Here is a 23,016-nt window from a genome sequence, read left to right on the forward strand (position 1 = left end):
TTGTTATCTTGTTTTGTTTTTAGCCCTGAAGAAGGCTAGAAACTCTAGCCGAAACGTCGGCACATTAAAATAAGTTAGTCATACTTATTTGTGTTTCATTGACAACACCCCCAACCATCTTCTCCTCATTTATCATTCACGGTCAACTATCTCTCATAATTATTATTGAGAACTATCTGTGTTATCATTATCAATTAAAAAAAATATTTAGTTTAGATAAATTAGATGAATTTCAATATGATAGATAAAAATCAAGAAAAAAAAAACTAAAACAGTGAAAAGGGAAATACGGATTAAATGTATGAAATATGTACTCATAAGAAAAACATGTACAAATTGTGAAACATGTAAATTAAAACAAGAAATATGGACTAATGTACTTATAAGGAAAATATGTTTCAAAAACGGTGAAATATTTTAAAATATCTAAAATAAAATTGGTCTAAAATAATAAATAAAAAATTATCAAAAATATCACAAAATGTTCCTACAAATTATGAACGAGCAAATAGAAGTTGCAGAAAAATATATGTGAAAACATAAAAATTCCATCTCTAATAATTATAATAAAAACTAAATAGCACTCTAAAGAATAAAACATTGTATTGACAACAATTAGGAAAAATCATAATTCAAAATGGAAAGTAGATAATTACTAATCACAATCTACTTTATAAAAGAAGATTCATAAAAGTAATTTTACAAACTCACTTTGTATTCTCATTATTTGAATTCCATTTTCTAAAGTAAAATTATTCTGAGAGAAGGTGACGCACAACGAAGCAAATCTCAAGTCATCGGACTCGAGTAGCAATGAGACATATTCAGCTGCATGCCAAGCTACAGGGATACCAAATTTTTCAATCTAGAGAAAAAGGAATAAACACATGCTATAATTTTTAATATTGATTATTCATTAAAGATTATAAATAATATTTAGGATAAATCATAATTCTGATTTTTTTTCACAGAACAAGACAGCATACAATAATGTAAACAAAAACAATTAAATAGATATAGACACAAACAAAGTGTTTCAAGGCTATTCAGGTCTTAACATTTTCATTGTTATGAATTATTTAGGTTATAACGAATTAATTAATATGTGTTTTAACTACTTTATTAATGAAATGTAAACATTGACATTCATATTAAATGTTGTTCAAAGTGATTTCCTTGAGCATTAAGAGATCGTCATCTTTCTTCAACGGCAGCAGTGGCCGAACGCCACTGAATATATGCTATAGCTTTGCTCTCCACGTCTGAAGAAATCACTGGAATTTTTGTTGAGTATGACATTCAACAAAAAATATATGCAAGCCTGGTCAATGATCTCAATTCATTAAAAAGAACGATGATTGAAACTTGGGAAAATAACAAATATCCAGTGCCGTTCGACCACAGCTGCAAGGGAAGAAAGATGCTGAGCCTGTCTTAATGCTCAAGATAATCACTTTGAACAACAGTTAATATGAACTTTTATGTTTAAATTTCATTAATAAAGTACTTGGGAACATATTATTATTTCACTTATTTTGGTCTTTTAGTGGGTACTGTATTTTTTATAATTATATTATATACTCAGCCTCTTAAATTGGCTACTCTTAATTGCATAAAAATCTGGCATTCGAGCATGATTCTGATCAAATCACCTCCTTGCACAACCGTTGGTCTAGTAACAGTACTTCTTTACAAACTGAACCCCTGGCCCTTCATGGGCTGTAGCCGTACAGATTTTAATTTGAATTTAAAAAAATAAATAACAATATTTGTATTTAGTGTATAGGCGAGTATTGATTGTAAAAGGAAAGGGTAAGGTTGTTTTTATATCATGTAAATATATGTAGTGTCTAGCGATCATAGATTGATTGGTATGCTGTTTATTATAGCAACCCAATGTATGTGGGCAGCACGTCTAAATAAGGATTTTTCTCTCTTTTATCTACTTTATTATTTCCCTTTTCATTATAAGTCTAATTCTTTTTGTACTTCTAGTTTATTTATGCTTTTCACTGTACACCTTGTTTTATACTCTTTAATTTACTATGATCATTTTTATATAAATTTTCAACTATTTTTAACCTTCACATAGTTTACTTTTATTTCATGTTATCATATTATCTTACTCTGTTACTTAATTTTAGTTGTTTGTGTCTTTTTTTAGCTATGGTGAAGCCGTGCAACATGAGCCGAAATGTTGGCTATGACAAATAGTCTGTTTACTGTTTGAGTTATTTTGACCGCACCCGGATGGGCCCATCTTCCTTTTGGTAATTAGATAAGGTAAATGTTTGTTATTCCAACATATTAATTTATTTATTATAACCAAAAAACTGTATAACAATGAAAATCGACGTGAATATTTCCTAAGCTAAGAGTTAGCAGACATACCTCCATAAAGAATTTTTGTTAAGACATTTTACCCTATACACTATATTTAAAAAGTTATATGTTACTTAGTTTTCATTAATGTAATAAGAATATTTGGGACACGGACTAATCAATTGCAAAAAAAAAATGTTCTTTAAATGATGCTTGAGCTAAGTAAACAAATATTATATTACAATATTAAGTAAATATTATATTATGTGTAAAAAATTGTATATAATTTAATATAAACTTTTTTTTTTATCAATACTTAAAAACTAAGACAAATAATTTTTTAAAAAAAATAAATAGAACATAACTAAAGTAATATTAAAACTACTAAGCAATAAAATACAATTATTATTTGATATTGGTACACCTGCAGAGAACATATTTATGAGCTTTACTCAGGTAGAGTGAGAACATAATTTTTTTTTCTATTTTGATAATTTCAACATTAATTGTTAGTACTAATTTTCTTTACTAAAGCAGATTATAATTATGAATCAAGGAGTTTAAAAATACAAACCAACAACACCATGAAAAATATAACTGATTAACAAAACTAATTGATCAGGAGAGAAGGTGGTCAGAAGTAAACAACAGCAAGTATAAAATCATTGAGCAAATACATTAAAAATAAGTTTACACCGCTCTGTATTTTCTTTTCCGATTACACCAACAAAATCAACTTCTCTCCTGATTATATCTGAGGTCAATGATATCTTTCCTATTATAACTAATCATACAATTGTTTAACTGCTGTCTCATTACATATAATAACTGTCTACTTTATTTTTTTTAATTCTGTATAACACTAATTTATAGAGCCTGAATTCGGTTACAAGTGTCGACTTCTGCTCGTTACACAAAAAGAACAAACAAATACTCAACTGATCATTTTGAGCGGGGGTTAGGTCTAAATTTATACAAACAATACTCAGTTAATGCTGCCATATTATAACTCACGACAACAAAATATTGTCCGACAGGTCAAAAAAACATAAATATTTAATAGATTCATTATAATGTCAGTATTTACAAAACCACAATCCCTGTTAATCTATAAGAGTTTGTAGACAATGACAATCGCTAACCAGTGAAGGTTAACCTTCACAAGAGAAAGCTGATCAGACCTGATTATGATCAACAGGTCATTTTAATGAAGAGCAATAACTTCTAGTTACAATCAATCTTACCTAATATTCAGCTTTCACTGTAACATATAAATAATATAAAAAAACATCATAAGAATTATTTTATCCACAAAAATAATTATTATTATTGGCACGACAGACCATGGAGGTCCAAGGCCTCGCGCGATGTACTTAGGAAATACATCACGTGTTTTATAACGTGGTTTTCATGAGGTGGGTTTGTCACTCACATGTCTATTTTTGTGAGTGCTGCCCATTGGCTAACGAGCCTCACAAATGCCCGTAGGAGGCTTTGAGTGATTACTGTATTGACTCGAACTCCCAATCTTTAGGCTCGTTACCACGCTGATACCGTCCCCCCCCCCCACATTGCAAAATAATTTATTAAATTTAATTTATTGGTATCACAAGCTGTTTTTTAAAAATATAATGAATTTTTTTATAATAACCAAACAGCTAAAAAATTTATAAAGAAAAAATTACTAAACTAAATTTAAGTTACTGAAATCATCGAGAATAGAACATAGCTTCTACAAAATAAGTAATTAAATGAATATTTAATATTGTAAGCAATAAAACATAATAATTATAATTTAAAATCATTACTTCTAGCAAAGGAGAGTTAATTCGATACTGGCATGTATTATAATTGGCCTCGACCAAAAGGAAAATTTTGTTACTATCTTCTAACACGTCGGCCAGCTTATGGCCCATCAGCTGGATTGGGAGGTGGGTCCGACCGGGGATGATCGATATCCAGCCTGATATATCTAGGATTTGCTAAAAAAAAATAAATAAATAAATAGAAATGAAAACAATAAACAATATTTTTCATATTCTGTTATATTTCAAATTGTGTTTTTCACTAATTGGGCCCAAAGCACCAAAGAAATTCATCTATAGAATGTTATTTATGGATCAGTCAATAATCATAAATAAAAAAAGATAGTAAAAAAACTATTTAACCCATTTGTTTCAGAAGAAACTATTCCGAACTTTTCCATCGACGGAATTTTTTTTTTTTTTTTAAGAAACGTAAAAATTATGTTGAATCTTAATATATTTTGAACAGAAACTACAAATTGGAAACAGACTTCAATGTTAGAAGCATGAACCCTACATGAAGGTTGGGTAAAAATGTCTACTTGTCACAACTCAGGGTACACACACCCATTGTCCCATTGAACCAAGATAGCATCAGGCCAGTCCCATGACATACATGTACGCAACAGGATAATTTAACATGTATGAAACAGGACAATTTAACATGTATAAAACAGGACAATTTAAAAATGAACAGGAAAATTTAACATATATGAAACAGGACAGTTTAACATACATAAAACAGGACAATTTAAAAACTATATTATTTATCAAAGAATTAATTATAAAATACCGAAATAGACTGTGGTGTGGAAACACTGATAGTCACTTAAGCCAAACCTTCAGTGTTTAGTTTTGAATGAAGTTATCAAGACTATCTTTATCATTGTGAATTTAGAGGAAAAACAAAAAAAGAAATATAGAAGAAAAAAATGTATACCTTTGGGTAAATAGTAGCAATTCTTTTGTTTGAAGAATACCACAAAAGATCTCCAATATTTCCATTCTTTTTGTTAATACACTGCTCAGATAATACGCTTGTAACTTCCAGTTTCTGTTTCATAACTGTAAACATGTTCTAAAATTAATTCACAATCCATCTAAACATAGTTTATACATATGGTTTTTCAACACATATCATAGAAGTTAGAACAGTGAATTAAAATAAAATATATGCGTGTAAAATAAGCTTTTCAAGAAACTATTTACAGAAATATAGCAACAATTGAACACTAATTTGGACTACCAAAGTAATTCTTAAGCATATGTTTAAGTGATGGGTGATTGACTGTTAGTTTCAAATGATTTTTTTAGATCTTGGATCAGTCGAGAGAACAGAACAAATTGTTTCAATCAATGTTGTAAAATAGCCTGTCCACAGGAAATCAAGAGAGGTCTTTGGTAAACAACCCTTTTATACAGGAAGATAGTATATCAAAAATATAGTTCAGTGCTGCCAACCTCACTCTGTTGAGATTTTTTAAAGGATTTTCCATGAAAACCATGTTTTACTCATAAAAGTCCAAATTTTGTAACAACAACTTAACATTTCTCACCATTTTTGGAATCAACGAAAGGATTATTTATAAGATAAAAAACAATTTGAAGGACAATGTCACTTGGTTGGTAGATCATAGCAGCCAAAGGAAAATAAACAATTCTGGATTGTCTTTTTAGGAAGTTGATTATATATATTTTTTAAAATGTTAAGGTGAAAAAAACTTTCAAATAGTATTTGAACTATTCTATAATATTGCAAAATGCATCAGGACATTATCCCATACTCATGCACTATTGCATTCTAAAATTGTAACAATTAAGTTATTCTTATCAACAATTTTTATATAACATATAGATAAAAATAGTTGATAAGAATAACTTGTTAATTGTTACAATTATAGGATGCAATGGTGCATGAGTATGGGATAATGTCCTGAAACGTAAAAGCAAAATATATAATAGTTTATATACTTTTTTGGAAGTTTTTGTCACCTCAACAATTTAAAGAAATAAACAAGTAAAACTGAATAATATACAGAAATACCCAGATGAATCACACGCAATGAATTTTCCAAAGACGTTCATGGGGAATTTAACAGACTTACAACAATCTAAGTACTTAGTAATATTTTTTCCAGTTTTGCAATCGTGAACCCAGGGTTTTCCTCCCTAAAATGTTGTTAAAGTGGGTAACTATTGTAAACACTGTTATTAGTTTGGAATGTTTTTAAAGTGGCTAACTATTGTAAACAGTGTTATTAGTTTGGAATGGTTTTATTGTTTGTCCAACAATTTTACTTTGTATTTCTTTTTTCAAGGGGTAAAGGTGGTTAAAAAAATATGGTAATTAAAAAATAAAATGGAATAAAATACTAAAACAACTATCCATTTAGTATCCTCTATCATTTTAGGTTATAAATACATTTCTCATTATTTCATTTGGCTGAACAGGAAGTGAATTTACATATAAATAGAAATATAGTTGCAGTGGATAGTAATTGTTATATCAATATCTAATCAGATATCTAATCACTAGAAATTACTAAATGGTGTTGAGATAAGAAGATGAGGTTGGGGCTACTTAACTATAATTTTGATATAGTACTCTCCCCCCCCCCTTAATTACTGATAATTCCTACTGAAACACCCTGTATAATGCTCTATTTTTTTTCCTTTTCCAGATAAAGAGTATTTGCCAGCAGTGAGTTGTTACATTGCTGTGGTATAATGCCTCCTTTTATAACAAAATGAAACAATGACTTGTTTTGCTGCTTGCTCCCCAGTTAAGAAATAATCCTTGTATCCTCCTAACAGTATGTTTAATAACAATAACAAAAATTAGATAAAAAGGGCAGGGTAGGTAAAAATAGTAAGTAAGTCTTCAAGAAATACTTAAAAATCTAATGTTTTTAAACAAAGAAATGGATACAATTCGAGAATAAGTTGATTCATCAAGAAAGGCATAGAATGGTTTGGACTAAACTCCTTAAGTATGATAAATTCATATTGTTCCCATAGTTATGAGGAATGTTGCTAATACAACATAAAGAAAGATTTTTATCTGTAGTTGATTATGGTGGTAACAATGACTTTAAAAACTAAAAATATATAATAAAAACAATTATAGTATTGATACTAATATAAACTTGTTGATTAATTTAATTTTGCGATATGAAAATAAAAAAGTATTTATATGACAATAAATTATAGGATTTAATTATGACTTAATATGTCCAAATAATAATAAAAGAAAAATAAACAAAAATCATTAAAGAGATAAGACTATCTGAATAAGCAATATGATAATGGATTTCATTTAAAAGTGTTAGTGGGAATCGTAATGTAACTCACTAATACATCTGTTACTTCATATAAATCTATATGTTTGGCTGACAGAATATTTTCTCTGTGTAAATAATTAAACGAATTCCAAAAGGAAAGATTGTAATTTGTTGTTGATCACAGTAACAATAGTTATTAATTTAATAACTAAAAAGATATTATGATGCCATTTTAATTATATAAAAAAGAAAGTTTGTTGTTATAACAGTCAAATTAAACATAGCGGCTTATCTATTAGAAGTACAGGACCATATTGATAATTAAAACAAAAAGTAACTGGATTGTTTTCATTTTTCAGATTGTTATAAAACCAATGAATATTAATTGTAGCAAGTGTAGAAGTGAAATTTTTTATTTAATTAGTTAACACAATTCTTTGTAGTCTGATTTCCAAATATTTGTTAATTGTTTGACAAATCATTTTCATTTACATTGCACAGGAAATAATCAACCAAGTACATTGAATAGTCAACAATACAGAACAGAACAATAGTTCTTCACTAAAACTGAATTTTTAAAGTAGAAATGTAAACAATGTACTTTATTAATATAAAAAATTAGGACTTCATTAGCTGACAAAGACGGAGAATACATGATTTTAACAGTAATTAACTTGAAAAATGTGACAAAAACCTCTCAATCGAAATGTTGAAGGCAAAACATCTACAGCTAAATTACAATGCTAACTCACCTGGTGACTTAAACACTAAAGGTGGTAACTCATGATGAACGACAACTGTACCAGTTTTTTGGTTTACTAGTTTAATTTTTTGTAAAATAGAATTTATACGCCATGACTGAAGCCAAGTGGCCGCAATATAATAAACAGTTAACATATTGTGTAAACTTTATCTGAAACAGAGATGATAAACAAATGAAAATATACTTTGACTACTAAGGACAAAACAAAACAAAACAAAGAATACATTTAGACATTTTTTTATATAAGTTGGGAACTAGGAGGGTAATGAGTAGGCAGCTCATACTTAACATTAATAAATATTATATTTCATATTATCCAAATTAGGTTTACTTTGTCCAATTCCAAACTATGTAACAACTATTTACACAAAAATGACTTTCAAAACTGAACATACTTCAGGTTACATTTATAAAACTTGCAAAACCTTCCATTAAATGTTTGTAACCATGACAGGGATTATTGTAACCTTCCCATAAACAAACTTAGTTTAAAGAAAATTCCAAACATCCATGTTTTTCATGTTCCGCTGTGAAATAAATAAACAATCTATTCTTCGAATATCATTTCTCACTAATCCACTATTAGATAAACTTAGAGCAAGTTCTGATGGTTACTTTCACAATTATCTACTGGTTGGAGTTAAGTTATAAATGTCTATTGGTGTATTTGATGATCAACCTGAGGATGTCTAACCACAGTGAGAGTTTCAAGATTTATTTCGCTGGAATCGTTCAAGGTCATTCAGAATTACAGGAGGCCGGTGTAGCCGAGTGGGTTAAGGCTTTACTTTAGCCTCACTATAGCAACCTCCAGCCTGTAACGACGCCGGTTCGATTCCGTTCTGAGCGGGTTTATTCATTTCGTAGTGGCCCCACGGAATGAAAGCCCGACCCTCAAACTCTGGTCATAATAGGTTGGTTATCTTTGGACAATTTAGTATCTTTCAACAACCATTTTTGGCTGGTACCAACAATAATCCGGTTCTAATAATGGTAGACATTTGTTCTGACCAGCATATGGGTCTGCCCATGGACTGTTCTGAACTGGGTATCATTTTTATGCCCTTTAATCCTAAACTAGCTGCTTCATGTTCGGATTTTTTTTTCAATACTCCCTACGTAATCATTTCTGATATAAGACGGAGGGAGGGTTATTTATAAGTTACTACCCTATTCTATCCATGGTGGAGGGCCAACCTATATAATTGGCCATCACCTCCTTTGATGGAGATAATAGCGGATCTAGACTATATTGAGTCCTGGACGGGAGATACCCAAAGGGTTTGTAAATAACCCCTCCCCTCCCAAGAGGAAAGTCCCAAGCCTCTACTAAAACTTTTTTGTTCCGGAGATTTTTTACATACGAAGTGATAAACAATCTACTCAAACAACATGGGAAGGTCAACATTCACTCCGTAGGTCCACCACGAAATAAATAAATTTCAATCTGTACAGACCAGATTTTAACCGGCATCGTTTCAGGAGGCCCTAAAGCTATAACTTTATCAATGATGTATGTCATTAGTTTAATCTTTATATTGTGTGGTGCCCTCTCAAGGTCTGAGGCCCAGGGCGATCACCATTCGTCCCGTGTCTGGCATACCAACCTATTACATTGCAACACCGAATGTATCGTCTACATCAAACATTCAATTACACCACTTGATAGTCAAAGTATCAAAGAAAGTATTGGTTCTGACTCCAGTTTAAGATATGAGGTACTACATTAGAAGGCCTTGAAAATGCTTGTTCTTACAGATTAGGAACGGGATGGTTTGGAAATGAATGCATAGCTTACGTACTAGCCATAAGTCCATAAAGGGTGGAAAACGCTCTGCAGGGCACGAATCTGCAGGGCACGAATCTGCATTCGTGAAGGAGTGTGGAAGTGCCGACCGGTACGAGGCGTGGTCCTTGCAGAAAGTAAACTTCGTCCTGTAAGATTCGAGCCTGCAGACACGAAGGGGAGTGGAAGTCCTGACGGGTACTAGCCGTGATCTTTGCAGGAAGGAAACTTTGTTCTGCAGGATTTGAGCCAGCAGTCACGAAAGGGAATATATGTCCTGACGGGCACGTCCACAGGCATAGCCACAGGTCCATACGATAGGAATAGAAGATGTAGAATAGAGGAGGAGACCATCAGGAACTAGCGTGGAATAAAACAGGTGGAACATTATACTGAATCGAAGTGTGTCTATTTCTTTTTTTCTGAGAGAGGCCGATAAGTCTATAATAATAATAATAACTGGCAGACCAGGGGTTTGTTTATTGTTGCTTAAAGCCGTAAAACCCTCTGGTCATCAACGCCTATAATCCAGGGGTAATGAAGCTGTTAAGAATGCAAAGACCAGAGAGAGGTGCGGCCTGTAAGCAATTACTCTACAGTGACTCAGTATATTCTTTTGTTTACGTTTATTTATTGAAAAACTATAATTACAATTAAGATAACATTGTCTTAGTTTATACATCAGGACATTAAACTATTTACAATATTCAATCAATAAATCAACATAATACACTATTTGGACAGACATGTGTTGTGCTCTCCTGCGGGAAACGATGGAGGTGTTAGATCTGGTAGCGTCGCTACGGCTTCATTCATATCCGGCATTTTACTTTATTCTTGGGGGCAAATGTCAAATGGCCGAACAAGCTTTAAGAATAAAGTAAATGAAGCTTTCGTTCCCTTCCCTCCTTGTTTCTCAGTACTCTATATATTTCAAATATTGATTCATTGGATTTCAAAATTTTCTGGATAATCCATCAAAATTACCTTCGCACGATTTATCTGAACGTCCATCTTTTATTTTACTGTCATTCGGACTGACGATGTTTGGGTCCCTTTAGGGTAGTGCTTTTTGGAGTTTCGACCTAGTTTTCTTGAGTGATTTAGAAAATAGCTGTTTTTTTTATTTTCAAAACCTCTATTTTTCATGTAAATACAAAAATACAATAATATATAATACATAGTTATATATACAAAATACAAATTACATCTTTGTTTGCCTATGGCATTATAAGACTAATTACAATGTCCGCTAAAGGCGGTATAATAACTGGTGGTATAATAACTGGGGGGCTAACAGAGAATGGAGAGGGACCATTCCGGCTGGTAGAAAATAGCTGTTTTAATTATATAAGCGGTTTTACATGTTATATGTAATGTTATTAAAGTGGGATAGGAAAATAATTGTAACTTTGTCTTGAATGAGGGAAAATTGGTAACATTGAAATGGATAACCTGTATGTTTGTAAACTTACATTATCAGTTTGAATAGTGAAGCCGAATGTTGACTTTGTTTATGATAGCTAGAGATGACGGAGGTTTGCATATACATTAATTTATGTATAATGGTTCCATCATTGAACTTATATAATTTTTTTTTTTTTTAACATTTTAGGAAGTTCAAAGACATTCTGTTCATACACTTGTTTTCCGTTCTCTGAAACGGACACATGATATGTTTTTAAGTAGCCAAGGAAGCCTACCTCCAGTTGATGAATTAGCGTTAGTATTTTAAATTTACTAGTTACATCAGAATGATTAAAACTTATACTATTTATTGATGTTATGGTTTGTTAATTTCAGGGAAAAAATTAAAAGAGGTATAAAAGCCCATGACAGTTACAGTCTTGTATTAGAAAAAGTCAAACAGAGTAAATCAATTCGAAATGTCAATTCAGATGCTAAACAGGATCGGATATTTGATTCAGGTAATTAGTTAAAATTTATTGTTAATAGTGAACATATCATGTTTGTAATGCTCATGTATTGCGTTGCTGTTTAGATGGAAATGCTGAGGTACAAGATCAGATAGAAACATCTGTGGTACCATACAACAGTGGAGGGACAGTGGCCGTCCAACAAAATACAGCTATCACTTCCATAATACCAAGGAAAGCACCAGCAATGCCGAAACCAAAATGGCATGCTCCTTGGAAGTTATACAGAGTTATATCTGGTCATTTAGGATGGGTTCGATGTGTCACTGTGGAACCTGGTAATGAGTGGTTTGCTACGGGATCTGCTGACCGGGTTATTAAAGTGAGGTCCAAATTTTCTTCAATTCTTTATTCTTATGCACTGGTTAAAAGTAGAAAATTTTTTGACTAAGTTATTTTATACATTAGGTATGGGAGCTGGCAACGGGTAAACTGAAAGTTTCACTGACAGGCCACATCAGCAGTGTTCGTGGTCTAGCTGTCAGTCCTAGGCATCCATATTTGTTCAGTTGCGGAGAGGATAGGCAAGTCAAGTGTTGGGATCTCGAGTATAATAAAGTATGTGGCTAAGATTGAACTTTTGTTTATTACTTGTTAAGGTAAAATTTATTGATTTGATGTTGTGCTTCAATTTCACTACAATACAGCATATGAGGCCCATTTCTATACACTGAGAAGACTGTTGTTCAGTGTATGTATAAAAATCATTGTTGTTGGTTGTGACCTGATTTGTGCAAATCCAGGCCCTAATCCATTAAGTGTTTGTTTGTGTCTTAACAGAGTTATGAATTGTCGGTAGTCGACAACTGTGATTCTATTAAAGCAGTGATAATAATAGTGTAGGTCATTTCCTACAACAATAGAAAATTATGTTTTAGTTGTAATTCACCTACTGTGTTGGAGTAACTTTGTGAATTTATGCCTAAGGAGGGTAGGAGAGGCAGGTTTCATGCCATTTTCCAATTTTAGGCACTTTTTTAAATATTGCTAACATTTTTTATGTTACGATCTCTTATTGTGAGATTATGACATGTACATCGACCAACATGCTCAGTATAAGTGTCTGTTTCAAAGTTAAGGCTATTACGAAGGGCGGGAGTGGAGGGTTTCAGGCCACTTTCCAATTTTAGGTGCTTTTTTAATATGGCTCGATTTCACTATTATAAGTCTTCTCTTCTTCCATTTTGATAAATAACCTTTTTTATAATATTTTAACCAATAATTCTCTAAAACAGCAATTGCAAGGCACCCCTTATCGGGGTGCCGTAAGTGAATGCCACGTTCTTGAATTATTGAAAAAAATTAAAATTAACATAGAAAATATACAGTTCCTTCCAGGATTTACTTTACACTGTATTACATCACTTACATCTTATTTTCCTGCCTACTTAACCATTCTAAGGATAATTATGGCAACATTTGTATATTTTTTTAGCTCGACAGGGGTGCTACAAATTTTTTTAGTGCAACAAGGTTGTTTTGAAATGATTTTAGCCCTAGAATAGAAAAAAGTTTGGGAACCAATGCTCTGATACACTTTCTTTTTACCACACAACATAAAACAAACTATCTAATGTGTAACCTTGCCAGGAGATCAGACTGGTTTACCTAAGCAATGTAGTATGGAGCGAGGAAGAAAGATGAGTGCAATCTGAAAGAATGAAGAGGTGGGAAGAAAGGAAAGGGGTGGGGAAAGTTGGGACGAAATGATATTCGCGTGGTCTATAAGGCTGTTCGTCTCTAAAATAAAATTATATATATAAAATACAATTATAGGTTCTTTCTTCTAGGAAAATTACAATTTTTCAATATTTTTTTTTGACTGTGCAGATTTAAGTATAAATTCTAAATCTATTCAGTCAAAAAATTAATGGAATAGTTGTAATCTTCCCAAAAGAGAGAACCTTTAATTGTATTTTTAGTAAAGTTAGTATAAATGTACAAATGTACTTAGCAGCACTGTGAAGTAAGCCATCAATATGTTTGTTGTTAGATGAATGTGAAGAGAAGATTATTAAAGGCTATTGTGGGAGAGAAGAACACTAGGATAAGATTAAGTGGATACTTGGTTTATTTTGACTTTGTACAGATAGAAAATCTTATTAAAATAAAAATAAACACAGTATAATAAGAAAAAGATAATAATAACAAACTGTATGAAAATTATGTATGTAAATATAATATTAGTATTGAAAAATGAAAAGTCAAATGCTTCATAAAAGGAAGATGGTCCAGGTGTGGTTAAAGAAAAAATTCAAATAGTAATAAAACTATTTAATGTGAGCCAACGTTTTGCCCCATATTGCAGGTCTTACTGAATGGAAGTAAACTAAAAAATCTTATAAAATGCTTTATCATTTTTCATAATATTTATGGTAATCTTTTTCTTTTTATTTGTATATTGTTATTGTCTTGTTTATACTAAACTATAAAAAGAAGGCCTAAAATTTGCGATGGAACGTTCCCACAATGAAATAAATATCATCTATTAGTGTTCTTCATTCCTTTCTATCTCCTCAGAAAAATTTTAGGTTACTCTCCTACTAAATCATTAACTAGAAATTTTGAGTTTTAACATTTTTTACATCAGAAACCCAGTATTGTGGATGAATATTCTAGGAATGGTTGTATAAATAGTTATTTATGTAATACACTTTATATCCAAAATTAACTTTAGGTTAAGTTATATTATTATTCTTTAAGGATATTAAAACAATTATTTTACTAATTTTATATTATTTGTACAGGTAATAAGGCATTATCATGGGCACTTAAGTGCTGTATATTCCCTCGCCCTACACCCAACAATAGACGTTCTGATCACAGCTGGTCGAGATGCGACTGCAAGAGTTTGGGACATGAGAACAAAAGCAAATGTCCACACTTTGACAGGGCACACCAATACCATTGCGAGCGTTATTTCCCAAGCAGCCGAACCGCAGGTATTGAAAATATTCTTCATCTCTATCTTACCATAACCATTTTCAGTTTTCTTAAACATACATATTTTTATTTCAGTATATATTTACAATATTCTAGTAGTTTACCAAAGTGATCTAATTTTTGTTAGTTTAAATTTAAAATCTTGATGTAGATATGTCATTAATTCTATTGATGAAAACCATAGTTGTTTATTAGAAGGAGATGGTCTGAATTTCGGTCTAGTATAACAAAAAGTAGGTTTAACTATTAATGGTAAACTTTCCGACCCATAATGCAGGTCTTCAGCTAGGCTTTCATGATTGGTGGATATGTACAATAATAATAAAATAAATATAAGAAAGGAAGATGATTGGGATCAAAAGACCTCAAATAGTAATTAAACTGTCATCATTATCCACTTCAGCTTTCTTATTACTTGATGATATACATATGTGCTATATTTCTGATAACCGCAGTTCTAGGGTGGATGGGGTTCCAGAAATAGCATTTATTATGTATTTGTGTATTTCTATTTCTATTTCTATTGTATACATCTCTAATTGTTAGAAATGTATTACCTATCTATTTAAACCAAGAACTAGATACCACAGACCGCCTTGCTATGGTATGCTGTATTGACCGTGAAAAACTAATGCATATTTATGAGTGGCACAGTCCTATCCTGATATTGCAAGGATGTCTCTAAGACTCCTGATTCCATACGCAACCACCTATTATTCTAAGTCAGCTTTTTCTAGACTACTTATTATTAAGGCAAAATCTTGACTTAGTTAAACGTGACAAATGGCATGATAGTTGTGCTGGCAAAAACAAAGCCAAACATAGAAGTTCAGGCAAAGCACATAGATCCATCCCATTAAAATTGTTATTTAAATTTAACGATTATGTAGCACATAATACTTTTCTGAACACATAATTGCTTGAAGAAATTTTTTTTTTATTAAAGAGGTCTCTGAGCTACCAAACAGTTTTTAAAGGGACCCCCATACAGGAAATTTAAAAAAATCTAGATGAATAATTGGAGACTGTTGAGTTTTGGTTCTCCTCATCACGGCTTCCTCAGTGTATGGACTTTCCCTTTTGGATCTACTCCTGTATTATTTTGAGGACAATTCAAAAAAAAAAAAAAAAAAAAGAAGCACCTGTTCTAGAACAGCTTCAGATAAAAATTTGCCTGTAGATTTAAGTGTTGGTGATTTGTTGAAGTTGCATTGTTATCCTAGAGAGGGTAGCACCTCATAGACCAGTATCATAATTAACCATTCAGCCTGTAACTTATCTTTTAGTTTTACATGTTTCTTTTATATTAGGCATACTTTTTATTATAATAACAAATATATCCTAAGCATTGTAACCTAAACACTTTCGCAATTAATTTTTTGCTTTTTTTTTCCAAGGTTATTACAGGTAGTCATGATTGTACGATAAGGCTCTGGGATTTGGCTGCAGGGAAGTCCATAGCGACATTGACCAATCACAAAAAAAGTATAAGAGCTGTTACCTTCCATCCAACTTTGTAAGTACTAACTGAATAATTTAAATTGCATATAGCTCTCTCCTTTGTGAGTAGGTATGTATGTATTAGATGATAAATTCATTATAATGTTTTTATGAACCAATAATTTGAAGGGATTAATGCTTGAACGGATGTTATTATATAGTTATTAATTCTACATTATAATTTTCTTTTAGGGATCTATTAGGTTTTGCAATAAAAGAAACCTATACCAATTTGTTAAGTTGTAGAAAATGAGTGTATTTAATTACAATTATGTGATTACAGTGTATAATCCTGAAGATGGAGTAAAACGTTGAAGTTTCAAATGTATTTTGATTACTTACTTTACTTATAGGTATTCCAACAAGGATTGCCTCAACTAGTCAGCGCAGAGCTCTAAACTCTCATGTCCAAGATTTCATCTCCTTTGAGGACAAGATTAATCTCATTTGTCAAAAGAATTACTAGTTCTGCACTTCCCGCCTTCAGGACTTCCATAGCAGTTCTGCCTGATCCCAGAGATGTGCCATTCTTTGCTTTTGATAGGGCCTTCCGATTATTGCTCTCCTTTACCTCAACCACCTGCTACCTTTACCTCAGCATCAGACGCAGTATCATTTTATTTTCAATTGGAAGGTTTTTACATTGGATCTCCCACTCCTTTTCCTGAATGGAAGACAGCCTATTTCCCTTTCTCGATGCTCGCATCTTTCTCAGCATGCCTCAGAACTCCTAGATTCAATTTAACCCCAAAGTACTGTTGATTCATGGTAAGGCTATTTGTAGCTGAGGGAGTTCAGCAACTGCCTCGTAACTGTAGAAGTTCCAGTTCGAATCTGGCGTGGGGAGTTGACTTTTATTTGTGTGCCAGTCCCACGAAATGAAAACTTGACCCCCTCTACCCTCCACCATGGTTAGAATAGGTTAGTTACCTCTTGGTAAACTCCTCCCTCCTGTATGTCAGAAATGAGCAGGATGTTAGTCATTAAAAAAAAAAAAGGTAGAAAAAAATTTGATTTGCTGGCAACATCTTCCTCATGAATCATTCTTGGCTTTTGTCACTTGCTCTTTTATTTCCCGGCTGAGGGTTCTATGTGCCTCACAGTCAGAGAAGAAAGATATTTTCAATAGGCTAGTTTCTTTTCTTTTACCAGTTGGGCTACTTCCTGTATCCATCAACCACTGCTCCTCCTCACCCAGAGCCTCTTACAGTCACATTCCCTCAAATGCCCAAATTTCTCCTTTGCTGTTTGTTTTATATTTTGGTCAGAATTTTAAATTTAAAAAAAAATTCTAAATAGAAGGTAAATTTAATTTATTGATTTGATGCAGGAATTATAGTTTGAACTTTTAGATAGAAAAAATTCTGAATGTTTTTGAACACTGAATAAATGCTCTTTAAATACAAGATCATAGGAAAACGTTAACATTAAAAATTATTGTTTTTTCGTTTTAAAAAATAATAATATCTTAAAATTTATATTTATTTTTATCCCTTAACGATTTTTTAAATAAATAAATTCTTTCATGTATTTCTTATATGTTTAAGATATATGTTTGCATCTGCGAGTCCTGACAACATAAAACAGTGGAAATGTCCAGAAGGAGTGTTCATCCAGAACTTAACTGGTCATAATGCAATCGTGAATTGCCTAGCCATCAATCCAGAGGGAGTCTTAGTTTCAGGAGCTGATAATGGAACTCTGCATTGTTGGGATTGGCGAACGGGATACAACTTCCAACGATTACAGGTAAAATCTTTTCAATACATGACATTTACTCTAAATTTCCATATCCAATTGCTTTTATATATCAATATTAAATATAAATGTTTCCTATTGAATAATGCCATGTTGTATTGAATAAATAAATAATTTTCTTTCTTCAATAATAAGCAATTTTTTACTTCGTTACTAAAAATTTATAACATTGCATCTTTAAGTACTTTAATGATTATTTTTTTTAATTCAAATTGTGAAAAGTTATAACTTTTTGGATTATTAATTAGATTGTTAAAATCTTTAATCAGGTTTTTTGCAACTTTCATACCTTTTACAAAATTTTGGTTGTAATTTAAGTGGTAACTCTCTGTCTCTGTGAGTGCCATTAGTCCCTGACGATTGAGGGTTTACCTTTAGGAACGACTAAAAACCATAAAGATATGTTGGTTGCTACATATAAGGTTTATTGAGATAAAAAACATAAAATATCTAAATTATATTTATTTAAACCAAAGAACAAAATTGAATTAAGAAAAGAACAAAATTGCCATAAAGATCAAAATATTATAACTTAAAGTACCTTATATCATAGAACTACATCCATTACCTAAAGAAAAAATATGAATTTTATAGTGGTAAAAATAGAACAAATATACAAAAATAATGATTTTATGACAATATATTGTAAATTATTTTGAAGTGAACAATTGGCATAGAAAACTTGTGTATTCAAACGAAATAATATATTGTCTTATCTGTGAGTGGCGCCAAACTGGGAAAGACACCCGAAACTGCAGCTAAAGATGTTACTAAATAGCTCCTAAAGGTAAATAAAGGGGCCCTTTGGGCCGATAATAGAGCCTTACACTCGACAGCAATGTGCTATGCAGATTATTGTAGGATTAATGAGTTAACTGGTGTTCTTGCATGTGATTTCATTGCCAGATGATTCCACACACTTTGTTTTAATTAAAAAATATTTGTTAACAACAATTTTTGTTTTCTTTTGACCACACCCCTATCATTTTCTTCATGATTTGAAATAATATGGTCAATCATTTATACATATAGAAAAAGATAATTATTTAATGTAAAACAAAATAATGCCTACCCTATGTTTATGATCTACCTACATGCCTAACCGTATGTTGTTAGCTGCTACAACCTTACATAAGTTAGGTAATTAAAGTTTAAGTGTCAAGTGACAAAATGACTTTGAATAATATTTATTGAATTATTTTCATAGGCGCCAGTTCAACCTGGATCGATGGACAGTGAGTCAGGAATATTTTCTATGACATTCGATCAGAGCGGAAGCAGACTGATTACAACAGAGGCTGATAAAACAATTAAAATATACAAGGAAGACGATACAGCTGTAAGTATTTCTTATATATTTATATTAGGTTTATATAAAACTATAAGTGACCCTTATTTTTTCTTTTCATAGTCATTATTAGCTTTAAGTAAGGTTGATAAGTAACTGGTTCCCTTCGTTACAAATTAAAACTAACAAATTTCAAAAGTTCAAAATTTGAAACCATCAGAATGACTAAATGCTATTTTGTATAGCTTTTATATTAATTTGTAGGATGAATTGTTTTATGTTTAGTCAACAATAATTTCCTTGTTGATACTTTATGTTCACGTTGCTGTAATTTGGGTTTACCGAAACTAATTTTCATCTTGAATATACAATGATAATTTAATTATTTGTTGAAATTTTATTTTATTTTTTTTCTTCTATATTACTTAACGATTAAAAACTCCCTCAGATATTAAGGGCTCTGTCAGTACTGAACTTGGGATGATGAGGTACTATATGTAATGTAATGGAGATATTTGAAAGTATTCACACTTCGAAGTGGGATATAAAGGAATGTAATAATATTGCTATGAGTAAATTATATTGCTAAATCTGGACATTAAAATCAGTCGGTGATAACTAAGTATTCCAGCAGGAATCGGGAGGTTTTATTGAATCGTGCCATATGAAATGTCAGTTTTCCCTGGAAAGGTTGTTTTTAAAAATAATTTTATGAAATCATAACATCTTTATTCAAAATATTTACCCTCATTTTCTATACTTTTCCCCCCAACGTGTTACCAACTTTTTAATTCCAAAACTGAAAAAATTAGGGTTTTGTGAAGAAATGAAGTTTTAAAAAATGCGTTTTTGACCTGAGAAACATTTTCAAAAATTTTATTTCTAAGGAAGTGTTAGGTTAGGGTTTTCTTCCGGATGCTGAGTGCCAAAATTTAAATTAAAAAAAAAATTACTCATAAATTGCGTTCCCATGTTCATATTTGATGGTATACCAAACAATGTACAATCAATTTAGAATGATAGTAAATAATATCAAGTAAGAGAGGATTAATAACGACTCATTATAATGAGTATAATATTATCTATAAACATAGTAAACTACAGTTGTCTACTAATCCTACTTTGGATTTCTGAAACAATAAAAATGGACATTTCATATGAAATGATTCAATACTATATTCCATCTTTAAATATATGTTTCATCTGAATTATGAATCCTCACAAAGAAGGCTTGATCCTCTCCGTGTATAAGGAAAAATTGTTAGTTTATAAACAATGAATTAAAAAATATCATGACAAATAGGCTGAAAATGCTATATCTAATCACCTGTATCAGTAACTAGCAATATTTACAGACAAAAATTAGGACTCAGTAAATCACATATAGTACCAATTTCGATATATTTATGCACGTTTGCCAAACTATGCCAAATTCGCTCATGCACAATGAATTATTTGATTTGGCTGATAAATTTCCCAAACCTTCGGAGTCAATAATTGAGGCATGGAAATGGAAAAGGCTGTAAGTACCAGAAATACAAAATGAGATTTTGACAGGATAACAATAAAGAAACCAGAGCTAAATGACTTGTAACCACTGGAAGTTACTATCTCGAATGGTTTAGTTCCTAGAGCTGTAAATTTATCATAATTTTTTAAAAAAAGTGTGGCCAGCTACTTTTTTTTTTTCTTTTTTTTTTTTTCGTTTTCCCCAAAAATAGTTTTTCGGCACATACAGCCTTTTCCATTTCCATGCCTCAATTAACTATAGTTTAAGATTGTATATTATAAAATTCTATCAATTTGGTGTAAATACTTTTTTTGTTTTTTAATCTTATCAATTAACTTTAATGGTTTATTTTTATTGAACACAGCACAGAAATAACTTTATTAAGACATTATATGGTTGAGTAATTAAATTGACAAATACTTATTTTAAAATCTTGAGCAATAGAGGAATTTATTGGTTAGTATCATGTAGTACCATTTCTATGGATTTTTGTCATTTATTATCTAATTTTCTGATATTTATGTTCCCTTTCATTTCCCCTTCCGCTGTTTTGTTACTTATTTTAATGAAAATAGTATAAATTGAATGTAATAGCCGACAAAAGTCCTAAGAACAAAACAAGCGTGCAATACCGAGGTTTGTTGCTTTTTTTGTTTACCAAGCATTTGTGTAAGTCTAGGATTTGCGACAATTGGCAAGCGTGTAGATCCCGCATATGATTGAATGATAAAAATAAGAACAGTCATTCGGTCAAAAAAAGTAGATAGTACTCAGTTTAAAAAATAAATAATTACACAAAACTGAATATAAAATTAAACAAAAATTTACAGAAAGATAAACATTACTTTATAAACATATAATAAAAACATTTATTAAATTGGCTTTTTTTTTTTTCATTTCCAGACAGAAGAATCACATCCAATTCATTGGCGACCTGAAATACTCAAAAGAAGAAAATATTAATTTAATTTATTCATCTCAAATTTTTTTAATCTTATTTTTTTGTTGACTTGTAAATACAAATACATTATTTTATATGTTTGTAGTACAGTGGTCATATTGACCATATTGTACATTGTAAAATTATAAAAATAAAAATCTGTGGATTTGTGTGTACTCAATTTTTAAACTTAAAATTAGTCTATTTCATTTGACCTTTGCAATCTGTTAGTGTCAAATAAATTCTTAGCCATAGATATTGCCATATTTTCTTCCCCAAAATAACATAATCTTGCTATGATAAAGCTTGTCGAGATGATTGTATATAATTAATTAGTTAGGACTCCAATTAAAGATTTGAGGTACTCTACACCAGAAGGCCTCGACAATGCATATTGATACAGGTTAAGTAACTAGTTAAAGGGATGAATTTACAGGATGAGTTTTATGAGAATTAGCCGTAAATCCTCGCAGGATGAAAACTTCACTCTGTATGGAACTAGCCTAGGGTCATGAAGGGGTAACAAGTCCTACAAGAAGAAAACTTTGTAGTTAACTAGTCTATCGTTATAAAGAGGATAACAAATCTTACAGGAATTAGAGATGAGTCCTTAAGAAAGGAAGAAAATATTTAGGAAGGACAAGAGATCTAGATAAGGAGAAATTACATTTCCAAAAATAGTCTAGAATGTACTGATCCATTATATATGTTGTTACTCACTGCCTCCTCAGGAGGTGGTTCTCTGACAGTAAAATTCACACTTTCATTTTTTTTTCCTTATCCTATAATAGAACAAATTATCTCAAACATATACATACAAAGCAATAAGGGCATACTTGTGGCTAATCCCAGAAGATTTATAGAATGGGGAGGAGCCGCTCTACTGGTACACTTTGGTTTATCAAGTTGCGCTCATTTATCTCAAGGGCAATTGAGAGATGTTACTTGTAAGGCATTAACTTTAAGTGGATCAGAAGATACTGAATAAAAAGAAATTTATTTATTCCAATATTTTCTTATTTATTTGTCTGTAAGTATAGTTTGGATGAATTCCTTTATCAATATTGCTTATTGCTTATAATTGAGCCATATTGTTTCATTAAAATAAAATAAAAATTTATGTAATGGTCATAAAATTAATTTTTAAAATAAAAATTTATTTAATGATCATAAAATAAATTTT

At 31.1% G+C, this 23,016-nt stretch overlaps 2 protein-coding genes across 7 annotated transcripts in view; one reads left to right on the forward strand and one right to left on the reverse strand.

Annotated features, from left to right (window-relative positions):
- LOC106678476 (hrp65 protein) overlaps positions 1 to 8,929 on the reverse strand; it is a 95,243-nt gene extending 86,314 nt beyond the window's left edge. Inside the window, exons 1-5 of one of the 6 annotated variants that reach the window (XM_024358349.2) lie at positions 8,567 to 8,919; positions 8,161 to 8,321; positions 5,068 to 5,192; positions 4,131 to 4,304; positions 712 to 865 (exon numbers count right to left, since the gene is read on the reverse strand). In XM_024358349.2, the coding sequence (XP_024214117.1) occupies positions 712 to 865; positions 4,131 to 4,304; positions 5,068 to 5,192; positions 8,161 to 8,305 (598 nt within the window). In that variant the 5' untranslated portion in view covers positions 8,306 to 8,321; positions 8,567 to 8,919. Of the gene's footprint in view, positions 1 to 711; positions 866 to 4,130; positions 4,305 to 5,067; positions 5,193 to 8,160; positions 8,322 to 8,455 lie in introns of all 6 variants that reach the window. The other 5 variants (XM_024358348.2, XM_024358347.2, XM_024358346.2 and 2 more) reach the window with 5 other exon arrangements.
- Positions 8,930 to 11,310: 2,381 nt separating this feature from the next.
- Tango4 (transport and golgi organization 4) lies at positions 11,311 to 22,029 on the forward strand. The gene is made up of 10 exons (XM_014416999.3): positions 11,311 to 11,495; positions 11,573 to 11,679; positions 11,761 to 11,885; positions 11,960 to 12,216; positions 12,303 to 12,452; positions 14,642 to 14,836; positions 16,235 to 16,353; positions 17,885 to 18,086; positions 19,303 to 19,434; positions 21,797 to 22,029. Exons 1-10 carry the CDS (start codon positions 11,487 to 11,489, stop codon positions 21,854 to 21,856), a joined length of 1,356 nt encoding a protein of 451 aa, XP_014272485.1. The 5' UTR covers positions 11,311 to 11,486; the 3' UTR covers positions 21,857 to 22,029.
- Positions 22,030 to 23,016: the final 987 nt, after the last annotated feature.

This window comes from Halyomorpha halys, unplaced genomic scaffold, assembly GCF_000696795.3.
Source record: "Halyomorpha halys isolate HHAL.00 unplaced genomic scaffold, Hhal_1.1 Scaffold145.1, whole genome shotgun sequence".
In the NCBI taxonomy this organism is placed as follows: domain Eukaryota; kingdom Metazoa; phylum Arthropoda; class Insecta; order Hemiptera; family Pentatomidae; genus Halyomorpha; species Halyomorpha halys.